At 44.1% G+C, this 11959-nt stretch overlaps 1 protein-coding gene across 1 annotated transcript; it reads left to right on the top strand.

The window, feature by feature from the left end:
• Positions 1-2731: 2731 nt before the first annotated feature.
• Positions 2732-7137, top strand: LOC125723168 (uncharacterized protein K02A2.6-like). The gene is made up of 2 exons (XM_048999560.1): positions 2732-4466; positions 6323-7137. Exons 1-2 carry the CDS (start codon positions 2939-2941, stop codon positions 6415-6417), a joined length of 1623 nt encoding a protein of 540 aa, XP_048855517.1. The 5' UTR covers positions 2732-2938; the 3' UTR covers positions 6418-7137.
• The last annotated feature ends 4822 nt before the right edge of the window (positions 7138-11959 follow it).

The raw sequence follows: 11959 nt of genomic DNA, 5'->3' as shown, positions 1-11959 counted from the left end.
CGGCGGAGGTGGATACAGAAATTATGGACATAGATAATGTGGTACAACATGGTGCAGCTGATGCTGATGTTAATGTAATACGCAGGCCACAGTATAACAACACTGAAATAAGGCAACGCTTTCATTTTTATGTAATGAAGCATGATGACATAGTAGACGTTTACAGGTCTGTTATACAGACATTCCAAAATTTGGTGGAGAGAGTGAACGCTTTAGCAGGACCGGGGGATATCATACAGGTGGAACTGTAGGGGGATTCAGTAACTAATAACACCGCTATACATGTTCGAGGGGAGATCAATCTAAATGATCTGCTATCGATGGTCAACAACCTCTCTCAGAGTAATACCGAGGTTTTCAGCGATGAAACGCTGGAGCTGGTCATCCAGATTTATGAATAATCGAGATGGAGGTGCGGCCAAACGACAGAAATTAATAAAGCTGTTAAAATCTGACATTTTGCAGAAGAAGCTTAGTTGTCTTGTTTCTGAAAACTCTGACAATAATCTATGCTTTGCTTACTGTGTAGTCCGCCTCTTAATCCCTGAAATATCCCAAGAAGCCAAGCGTTTGCAGGAATCGGGCAGTCTAACAGAGCGACATGGTTGCATTGTCAAACAGAGTTTGAGCGAATGCTTGGGGTCAATATTGTAGGTTTGGTACCACTGTGACAAGTCTGACATTTAAAAAAAAAAAAAAAAAACACAAACCCCGTGCCTCGTGATAAAACAATATTTCTGTACCTTCAAGATCAGCATTATTTCGGCATAAAAAGCCTGACGTACGATGCCCCAAAAGATCCCATCTGTGATTATTGTTACGCCTCATACAGTGTTAAAGCACACCACAAATGTGAGTATTACTGCAACGTGTGTCTCAGTCCCGAGTGCCATAAGCACCTCACATACATTGTGAGGACCGTCACTAAAAATAAAATCGAAAGGCTCATAAATGTAAACCTAACACGAGATGCGCTTTTTGTAAAGAGGACTTGACTCCTGACTGTGCGCATCAGTGTTTTAAATCGAGCCAGTAAAGACTGAGGACTTGACAGACCGCTGTGTGTTTTATGACTTTGAATGCAGACAAGATGAGGGGACGCACATTGCTAATTACATCTGCTGCATTGATTTTGAGGGCAATTGTTGGACTGCTAAGGGGGATGGTTGTGTGGCTGAATTTTTCAAGAGGTACCGCAACCATAAATACAAGGGGTACACATTCATAGCGCACAACTGTAAAGGATATGACAGTTACCTGCTTATGAAATATTTAGTTGAAAATGGCGTCACCCCCTACATTATCACACAGGGCAGCAAACTGCTCTGTGTGTCAGACGAGGGCGTTAGCCAAAGATACATTGACTCACTTTGCTTTCTGCCCATGAACCTGTGCGCATTCCCCGCCGCTTTGGGTTTTGAGAGCCAAAAGAAAGGCCATTTCCCACATTTTTGGAACACCGTAGAAAATCAAAATTGTGTCGGACCCTACCCGCCAACAGAGGCATACGGTGTGCAAACCATGATGGAGAAGGAGAAGAGAGTTTATGGAGTGGTACGGTACTGTTGTTGGTGAGGTGTTTGACTTTATGAAAGAAATGGCAGAGTACTGTAAAAATGATGTCATCTTGAGAGAGGGCTGTCTCAGGTTCAGAGGTGAGATTATCAATAGCTGTAGTCTAGACCCTTTTCAATGTGTCACCATTGCCTCAGTGTGCATGAAGCAGTTTTGCATGAGTTTTTTGCCTGAAACGTCACGCTAACCATTCCAGATAATTACATCAAGCGACAAAAGGCATACTCCACGCCATCTATTCAATGGCTGGAATACATCGCCCATAGAGAAAATCTAGAGATTCAGCACGCGCTCTGTAGAGGAGGTGAAAATGGGTCCCTACTACCTCGATGGCTATTCCGAAATTAATGGAGTTCGTACAGTGTACGAATTTGCAGGATGTTTTTTTTTCACAGGTGCAAACGCACTTAACACTGTGCAAAACTGCGTTTTGGGGACATGCATCAGCAATTTCAAGATAAGATATTTGCCCTTAAACACACGTAGAACATCAATGTACATGTTATTTGGGAACACAAATGGAATAAAATGAAGGCTGAAAATGCAAATGTACAGGCATTCTTGAGGGAATTTGACTTTCCAGAGCACATCGATCCTTGGGACGCTCTGTTTGGTGGCAGAACTAACGCATTGCAATTGTACTATAAAGCAGAGGGCGATGAGCGCATAGATTACTACGACTTCACGAGCCTTTACCCCTCTGTCAAGTTTAAGGAGTACCCGGTAGGCTACCCCGTAATCATTTACCGTGATTTTGACAGTGTTGAAAACTATTTTGGAGTGATCAAAGCCAAGGTTTACCCACCGAGAGGTCTTTACCTACCGGTTCTGCCTTACAGGTCCGGTGGTAATCTCATGTTCACACTTTGCAGAACATGCTGTGAAACTGAGACGCAGGGGGTCTGCAATCATTCAGATGAGCAGAGAGCTCTGATCGGCACGTGGTGCAGTGTTGAAATCAACAAGGCTGTTGAAAAGGGCTACAAAATTGCCAAGATTTACAAGGTCTGGCATTTCTCCGACAGGACAGACACACTCTTTGCTGACTGTTGTAATCTAAATCTGTAATGTATGTATGGGTCAATGTTGCCACCTAGTGGGAAAACTGTATAGTTTTTCTACAGCAAATGTTAACAGAGTTTCCGGTCAGGTGTCTAGATTATTTTCAATACGTTTTGGTTACGATGCTAGAAGGCACATGTTATGTAGCTCCTGCCATCCGTTTGTGTAAGTGTACAAATGCGTGCATATAAAGTGTTCTTAAACACGTTTCGTGGTCAGGTGCTTATTTATTAAGTAAAGTTACCACATATTTTGGCGACGAGGTGAATTTTTTTTTTCGCGCGGAGGGAGTGCTGGCAAGATGACTACTTTCGGGACTGTGGGTGAATTCGTGGAGGGAACCGAGGATTGGACAGAGTACGAAGAAAGGTTAGGACACTTTTTCTCTGCAAATGGAATTTCTGATGGAGACAGAAAGCGCTCCATTCTCTTGAGTGCGTGCGGTGCTAAAACTTACAAGCTAATACGGAATTTAGCCACGCCGCGGAAACCGGGAGAGATTCCTTACGACGACCTCGTCCAACTCGTGGCGAATCACCACAATCCGAAACCATCTGTGATAGTCCAGCGTTTCAAGTTCCACAGTCACTTCAGGAAGCAAGGTCAGTCTGTGGCTAACTTCGTGGCGGAGCTAAGGCAGTTGTCGGAGCACTGTGATTTCGGAGCAGTGTTGGATGACATGCTTCGGGACAGACTTGTTTGCGGTATTAATAATGAGGCTATTCAAAGACGGTTGCTGGGAGAGACACCGCCATTAACCTTCAAGAAGGCTTTTGATATTTCTCAGGGTATGGAAATGGCTGACAGTAATGCAAAAGACATTCAGAGGGGACATGCGGTTTCACAGGCAGCAACGGTGCATCAGGTCCGGAAAGAGACTGGTAAACAGCCTAAAATCGTTGAATGTTTTCGCTGTGGGGGGAAGCATTATGCAAACGAGTGCAAATTCAAGGAGAGTGTTTGTCATTCCTGCAAAAAAGTTGGACATTTAGCTAAACAATGTAAGACTTCTAAGTTTAAACGCAACCCTGGACAGAAAAGTGCAAAACAGTTTAGGGCAGCAACGAATCATTTGGAGAATCAAGCTGAGGAATCGGCATGTGCCTACAATATGTATGGAATACGAAGTGGTGATTTTCCTCCTGTACCTTATTACGCCACTTTGGACGTAAACGGACAAGACATTACTTTCGAGATTGATTCAGGGGCTTCTACATCAGTCATTAGTGAAGATACCTACAAAAGCACTTGGAGGTCAGACCCTCCCACACTTAGACCTACAAATTTGAACCTCAGGACATATACAGGGCAATCCATTCCACATCTGGGGGAGTTGCACGTACACATGTGTACTGGAGGTCAGAGAGCTGCTGTTAGATTGGTGGTAGCTAAAGGTAGCGGTCCTAGCCTTTTGGGACGTGATGTGCTTAGAAAACTTCAGTTAAATTGGCAAGAAATTAAATTTGTACGCACTGTAGAGGACATTCTGCAGAAATACTCTGATGTTTTTCGAGATGAGCTGGGTACTTTAAAAGGGGTGACAGTAAAATTGCATGTTGACCCAAATGCCACCCCACGATTTTTCAAACCAAGGTCAGTGCCCTATGCAATGAAAAGCAAAGTGGAAGAAGAGCTAGAGAGGTTGCAGAGACTGGGCATTATAGAAACGGTACAATTTTCCAAGTGGGCAGCACCTATTGTTCCAGTTTTAAAACCAGACAAAACTGTGAGAATATGTGGGGATTATAAACTCACTGTAAATCAAGTCTCAACCTTGGATGAATACCCACTGCCAAGAGTGGAAGACCTGTTTGCTACCCTGGCTGGAGGTAAATTCTTCACAAAACTGGACATGAGTCAGGCTTATCAACAGCTTATGCTAGAGGATGAATCTAAGGAATATGTAACCATTAACACTCACAAAGGGTTATTTAAATACAACCGCCTGGTTTTTGGTGTTGCATCCAGTCCAGCGATTTTTCAAAGAACTATGGACATAGTGTTGCAAGGCATTCAGCAAGTGGCTGTATATCTGGATGATATATTGATCACAGGAGCCACTGAGGGAGAACATTTAGCAAACTTGGAAAAGGTTTTAGAAAGACTTTTGAGAGCTGGGTTAAGGCTGAAGCGGGATAAGTGTGTATTCCTGGCACCAAGCGTGACTTACTTGGGTCATGAAATTACATCGGAAGGACTTAAGCCAGTGGAAGGAAAAGTCAGGGCTATAAAAGATGCTCCAAGCCCTAAAGGCATCACTGAACTTAGATCATTTTTAGGAATGGTAAATTACTATGGTAAGTTTCTACCTGACCTTTCAACTGTGATGTCCCCTTTGTACAAGCTACTGAGGGGTGATACTGCATGGCATTGGAAAAAGGAGCAAGAGCAGGCTTTCAAGGCTGTGAAAGAGCTGTTACACTCAGACAGACTGTTGGTCCATTTCGATCCTGACAAAGAGATCATATTGTCCTGTGACGCATCCCCGTATGGAGTAGGGGCAGTCCTTGCTCACAAAATGGATGATAGGTCAGAAAGGCCTATTGCATTTGCTTCGCGTACTTTGAGTACAGCAGAAAAGGGATACTCACAATTGGACAAGGAAGGTCTGGCTGTGGTTTTTGCTGTGAAGCGTTTTCATCAGTATCTCTATGGTCGGACATTCACAGTTTTCACTGACCACAAACCTCTGTTAAGTCTGTTGGGAGAGAAGAAAGGCATTTCACCACAGGCCTCGCCTAGAGTACAGCGATGGGCACTCACATTGTCAGCTTATCAGTACAAACTGGTGTACAGAATGGGTGTGGATAATGCAAATGCTGATGCCCTGAGTCGGTTGCCGTTACCTGAACTTGCGGCTGTTGCACCTGTACCTCCAGAAACTGTGTTTTCATTGGAATGGTTAGCTGACATACCACTGCAGGCTAAACAAATTAGTCAATGGACTGAGCGGGACCCGTTGTTGTCGAAAGTTAAGATGTATCTGTTGCATGGATGGCCAAGTATTTTGGAGGGGGAGGAGATGAGACATTATGCAAAACGGAAGCTAGAATTAAGCCTGCAAGGAGGCTGCATTTTTTGGGGTGCAAGAGTTGTTGTACCACCCCCTGGCCGTTCACAGATCATAGAGGAAGTACATGAGGCACACCCAGGGGTGTCACGAATGAAAAGTTTAGCGAGATCCTATGTATGGTGGCCAAAAATGGATCAGGATTTGGAGAACAAAGTGAAGTCCTGTAGACAATGCCAGCTGAATCAGAACTCCCCTGCACCTGCACTTTTACATCCATGGGAGTGGCCTGCTAGACCTTGGTCTAGGTTGCACTTAGATTTTGCGGGACCATTTTTGGGACAAATGTTTTTGATTATGGTGGATGCACACTCTAAATGGATAGAGGCACACATAATGCACAACATCACGGCAGCTGTAACAATAGAGAAATTACGGCAGATTTTTGCAGTGCATGGATTCCCCGACAAGCTTGTCACAGATAATGGTACCACATTCACAAGTGAACTGTTCCAAGAGTTTATGAAGCAAAATGGAGTTCATCATATCCGTACAGCACCTTTTCATCCTGCCTCAAATGGGTTGGCAGAGCGAGCAGTACAAACAGTGAAAGAAGGTCTGAAAAAGATGACAGGAGGTTCACTGAGTACTCGTCTCTCACGTTTCTTGTTTCAGTATCGTCTCACGCCACAATCCACTACAGCACGCTCCCCAGCCGAGATGCTCATGGGACGCAGGCCCAAATCAAGGTTGGATTTGCTGCGCCCTAACATGGAAGCAAGGGTGGAGAGAAAACAAGAAAAGCAAAAGGAGAAATTCAACCAGCAAGCACATAAGAGAGAATTTAAACCAGAGGATAAAGTCTATGTGAGGGATTTCAGTAAAACAAGCAGTCAGAAATGGTTATCAGGGACTGTATTAAAACCAAGTGGTCCGGTCTCATATGTTGTGCAGCTAGCGGATGGACGTGTAGTACGCAGACATGTGGATCACGTGAGGACACAACATGATTACGATGCGAGTACTGAAAATCTCTGTGATACAAACTTGCCATCTCTAAGTCATTTCCCAGGAAGTGAAAATGATCCTGAGACGGAGCCAGAGAGAGCTTCGCACACCGAGATGTCTGTGTCCCTTGCAGAAGTGGAGACACCAATTAATGTTGGACCCATACCAGTAGATTCTTCCAAAACCGCTGAACTAATTATAACCGAAGTTTCACCAAGAGTTGTGCGCAGATCACAGCGTCCTCGCAAACCTCCTAATAGATTAAACCTTTAAGAAAGAGGTGCAGTTATAATGCACCTAAGTTCTGGAAGAAGATATAGTTAGTTAATGCAAGAGATTTAACATTGTTAATATGGTTTCTATGTATATAGAGAAAACAAGTAACCTGGAAAATGTGAAGCAGTTGTAAACTTAAAGGGGGAGGGATGTTGTAATCTAAATCTGTAATGTATGTATGGGTCAATGTTGCCACCTAGTGGGAAAACTGTATAGTTTTTCTACAGCAAATGTTAACAGAGTTTCCGGTCAGGTGTCTAGATTATTTTCAATACGTTTTGGTTACGATGCTAGAAGGCACATGTTATGTAGCTCCTGCCATCCGTTTGTGTAAGTGTACAAATGCGTGCATATAAAGTGTTCTTAAACACGTTTCGTGGTCAGGTGCTTATTTATTAAGTAAAGTTACCACACTGACTATATTAACACACATTTAAAAGGACAACAGGAGGCTTCGGGCTATCCCTCTTGGGCAAAGAGTGCTGAGGATAAAGTGAGAGATACATTCAGACCTACTTTGAGAAGGAGGGCATCCGTTTGAACCCCGAAAATACTGAGGTTAAAGTGAAACGCAAAATTTCAAAAACATTTTTTTAAAACAGCCTTTGGGGAAAATTTGGTCAGAGAATAAATCAGGCAAGTACGACGCTCAAAGACCCCGATGAGTTTCTCATGTTCATTTTTTCAAAGTTGGTCGCATCGTCTCACTTTTCCTTTCTGAATGATAATGTGGCAATGGTCCAATGGCGGAACATAGGTGTTCCCTAACACGCCGCGGTACGTCAATACGTTTGTTGCCGCATTCACCACCGCGTATGCTAGGCTTGAGCTGTACAACCTCATGGATTGCTTGGGGCAGCGTACGCTGTATCATGATACACACTCGGTCATTTTTGTCAGCAAACTGGGTGACTGGATGCCACCTTTGGGTGACTTTCTCGGTGAGCTGACAAGCGAGTTGGACACAGATGACCACATTGTGGAATTTGTTTCAGGGGGTCCCAAAACTTATGGGTACAGAACCGCGAAGGGCAAAACAAGCTTGAAAGTTAAGGGCATAACACTGCACAACACCAATTCTAAAGCTGTCAACATCGCATCCCTCACAGACTTAGTTCATGATTTTGTGAGTAACCCACGTGACCCCCCCCCACTCGAGAGATCAGGACATCGACACAGCAAATATTAAGGGATAAAAGGGGATTCCTTTTGAAAAATGACAGTCAACAAGTGTTTCAAGGTTGTGTACACTAAGCGGCAGCTACTGCCTGACTATTCCACACTGCCTTATGGATTCTAGTGATGGGTTCGACAATAGACTTAAGCACCCATTCTAGTGCATTATATCGGGTCCGAACAACTGTGGAAAGTCGCATTTCATTAAAAGACTGTTGGAAAATGTGGCTTGTCCATTGTCCAGAATGCCGGAAAACGTATGGTGCTATTCTTGCTGGCAGCCATCATATGATTTGTTGTGCAAAATAAAAAACATTAAATTTGTGGAAGGAATTCCAGAGTCTGTGTGATGAACTTTTGGCGTCAAATAAAATTTGATCATCATTGACGATCTTATGGAAAAAGCCAGCGATAGCAGCGAGGTGGAAAAAGCTTTTACCAAGTACACGCATCACAGAAATCTAAGTGTTATATATCTGGTGCAGAATATTTTCTTCCAAGGTAAGAAGAGCTGGACCAATCTCAACGCTAAATTATATCGTATTATTTAAAAACCCCCGAAATAAATTACAAACGAGTGTATTGGCAAGGCAGATGTACCCGCGGCATTCAAATTTTTTTCTAGAAGCTTTTGAAGACGCTACAAAAGTCCCTCACGGATATCTGTTGGTGGATTTAAAAGCTGTGACAGCCAAGGACTGTAGGCTCAGAACAGGAATGCTTCCACCAGAGTGGCCGGCTACTTACATGCTCAAGAAAAAATAATGTCTGTGCGTATAAAAAGAAACTAGAGGGCCCTGAAAGCTTTGACAGTAACGCTAGACAAAGAAAATTTTAAAGACAGCATCGCCGGGTTTGCTGAACACTTTGTGAAATAGCTTTGAACGTACTGTGCGGCAACATCCCGTTAACCAAAGCCCAGATTGTACAACTAAAAGAGCGGTTTTAAAACTATTGGCAAACAAACGGGCATTGTTTTAAAAAAAGAAGGCTACTATACAAACCGGTGGGGGATTCATTCTACCCCTGCTAAGTGTCGCCATACCGTTTCTCACAAGTCTTTCAACAGAGCTAAGTAAATGGAACATGCTAGGAAAATGTATCTGGTCCCTAAGGCACAGCTTGAAAAACTGCATAATGCCACATCTAAAGATACAAGACAGACTGCCGAGAGCGAATTGGACATTGCAATACGTAACATTTTATCAAGAACGGATGTTGTTGACCACAAAAAGGTCCGCTTGTACACAGAGGCGATACAGAGATATTTGACTCTGCCCATAATAGATAATGCTGGGGAGGCACGTGCCACCGTTGCTGGGGATACCATTATGGAAGAAGTCATTAAAAATGTTGCATCGCGTAACAAGAAAAAGGTTGAATATATGATGGGTAAAATGCTTGAAAACTCTGCCGTCACTGCGTGGAATCCGCACGGGGAGTTTGTTTTTAATGGTACAACTATCACTGGATCCCACATGCTCAATTTGCTTAAAAACATTACCAACCCGCATAACGTGAACGAGGGGCGAAGACTTGTGGGATGGTGCGAATTTCTACAAGGATTGGCTGGACTCAACATGCCTTGCACCCTCATACCTAACCAAGATGTTGGGCGTCTCATAGAAGCTTTCAAAAACAAGCCCCACACCAAGGAGCCACGTGACGGGACCCCCCCGAGATAGGCGGTCGCCGCAAACCCCACAGAAATTCTTAAGACCCGATTGGCTTGTTTTAAAATGCTTTTGTACTTAAAACACTTAAATGTGATATTTTGTCTTTGTTGTTTTTATTTGACATACAGTCTTTTTCAAATCTCACCGTTTGCGTTTTGGTAAATACATTACACACGATTGATATATTTAAATTTAGAAACAAAATGAGAAACCATAGCATCACTCTTTTTTTAAATCATTTCTGTAAAACGATAGAATTTTGCAAAAAGATAAGCCTCTACAGCGATTAATTAAATAAAAAAATGCAATGTTGTCCGCACGTCACACTGAGATTGCTTTGAATCTGCTTTGCGTTGCAAATGAGACGGGTACAGCGCCTTGTCATAAAAGCATTTATGGCCCTCGGAAAGCTGGGGTGATCTGGAGGAATTCCGTACGAGTCGAAAAACACTGCGGTGCTGTCAGTACCGATGAAAAGCGCCAGCCAGTGCTCTCCAGGAGCCCAACTCGGATGTGTGTTGACGATGAAGATTGCGGGCAATTTTTCAAGTTTTACATCCTCCAGCTCATCACAAGCCAACACCCCATAAAAATGTCTTGCAGTCCAGCGGTTTCTGCTAAGGATGTTGGATAGCTCCAGGGTGTTCATGACTAGTAGTAATCGTACAATACATTTCTCCTTTGGTTAATCTCGATTATATTGTCGAATGATGCGTAAACTATCGATGTCGCAGTCCTGACCAGCGGAACCTCATCTCCAGGCACATATTTCCGCTTTTAACCATGGAGACATGCCGATTACATCTTTGGTCGGGTGACAAGTTAAAGGCATACAAAGTGTAGCCGTTTATGTACTCATTTCTGTCAACAGCAAAAGGCTCGTTTTTCCAAATGTCTCCCCGTAGCCAAAATCATACTGTAATATTCATGGGCCATGTTTCCTTGGAAAAAATCCGGTTGAAAGGGTTTAGCGGGATACTGCTGGCCATCTATGTAAAGCGCTACAAATTCAGCGTCGTAATGATGAAAATTGAATGGGTTGCGATTGTACATGTCACGCCCACAGGGGCGGACCCCACAAGGTACGACTCAGCGTGCCTAATTAGCGAACAGTCAAAAGACACAGACAAGCCCCAGGACGCCGCGACGTATTGAGCCAATGAGTTTGTGCCTTACTGAGCGTTTTCTCGTCTCTCGTTTTCCCGAATCCCTGTACCTATTCCGTCTGCCTTGTGTGCTTACCTTACCTTGTCCTCGCCCTCTTCCCAGACCCGTTCCCGAACCTGACCCGTCTTCTCTCCTGCTGAGCCCGGCCCGTCCTGTTCCCGTTTCCCCGTGTGTTCCAGTCCTGTGCCCCCGTGTAGGAAGGATTCCCCGGCTTCAGACCCGCGCCTTTGGACCACGACTATTCTTTCAGCCTGTTCCCTCTAACCCTTCTCCAGTGCCGTTATTAAAGAGCGCTGTGAATCGCATTTCTGGATTCCTTTCCCCTTTTCGTGGGCAGTGTCACAGTACACGCCCATAAAACCCATATTATCTACAAGTCCGACGACTACGGTTTTAGCAAATTTTCTTGCGCACAGGCACAGCCCCCCGCAGCAATGCTAAATGTTCATACAGACTCTCTCGATCGGGTATTTCGCGTTGGCTGTCAGCAAAGCGCTCGCGTGGCCCAGTTTGATAGCCGTCAATACAGAAACTTTAACAAAGAGGGATGCCGATACTATAGCATCTCCGCTCATGAGGCAAAATTCATCTTTGTTTCGGACCATTTTAAAAATTGACGTCGACCCCATTTAGCATTAGTCGCTCCTGAAAAAATATGTCAGAGTGTATTGGACCCATCAAATCGAAAACGCTGCTTCACGCCGAAAATGCGGCTCTTTTCTCTAGCCCCGCGTTAATGCCTTGCGGGTCTGTCTCATTCATTCCTGTACTGCTGTCTTTGAAAAACAGCCCGCAGGTAAACTGTCTGGAGAGGGTACCAACACTATAATTAAGCAGGCACTCCATCATCGCTCTGTAAGGGTAAGTGTTGCTAGATCGGCTCACTAGCCGGTCACACAAGGATACGTCCACTTGTGAGAAAATCGAAGCAATCGGGTAATTTATGACTCCCACTTTTGCACCTGCGTCAATGTTTGCACCGTTAGCTCTTGTGATCCAGCACCGGAGA

The sequence above is a fragment of the Brienomyrus brachyistius genome, unplaced genomic scaffold, assembly GCF_023856365.1.
Source record: "Brienomyrus brachyistius isolate T26 unplaced genomic scaffold, BBRACH_0.4 scaffold46, whole genome shotgun sequence".
Taxonomy (NCBI): Eukaryota; Metazoa; Chordata; class Actinopteri; order Osteoglossiformes; family Mormyridae; genus Brienomyrus; species Brienomyrus brachyistius.
This window is presented reverse-complemented; position numbering and strand designations above follow the sequence as displayed.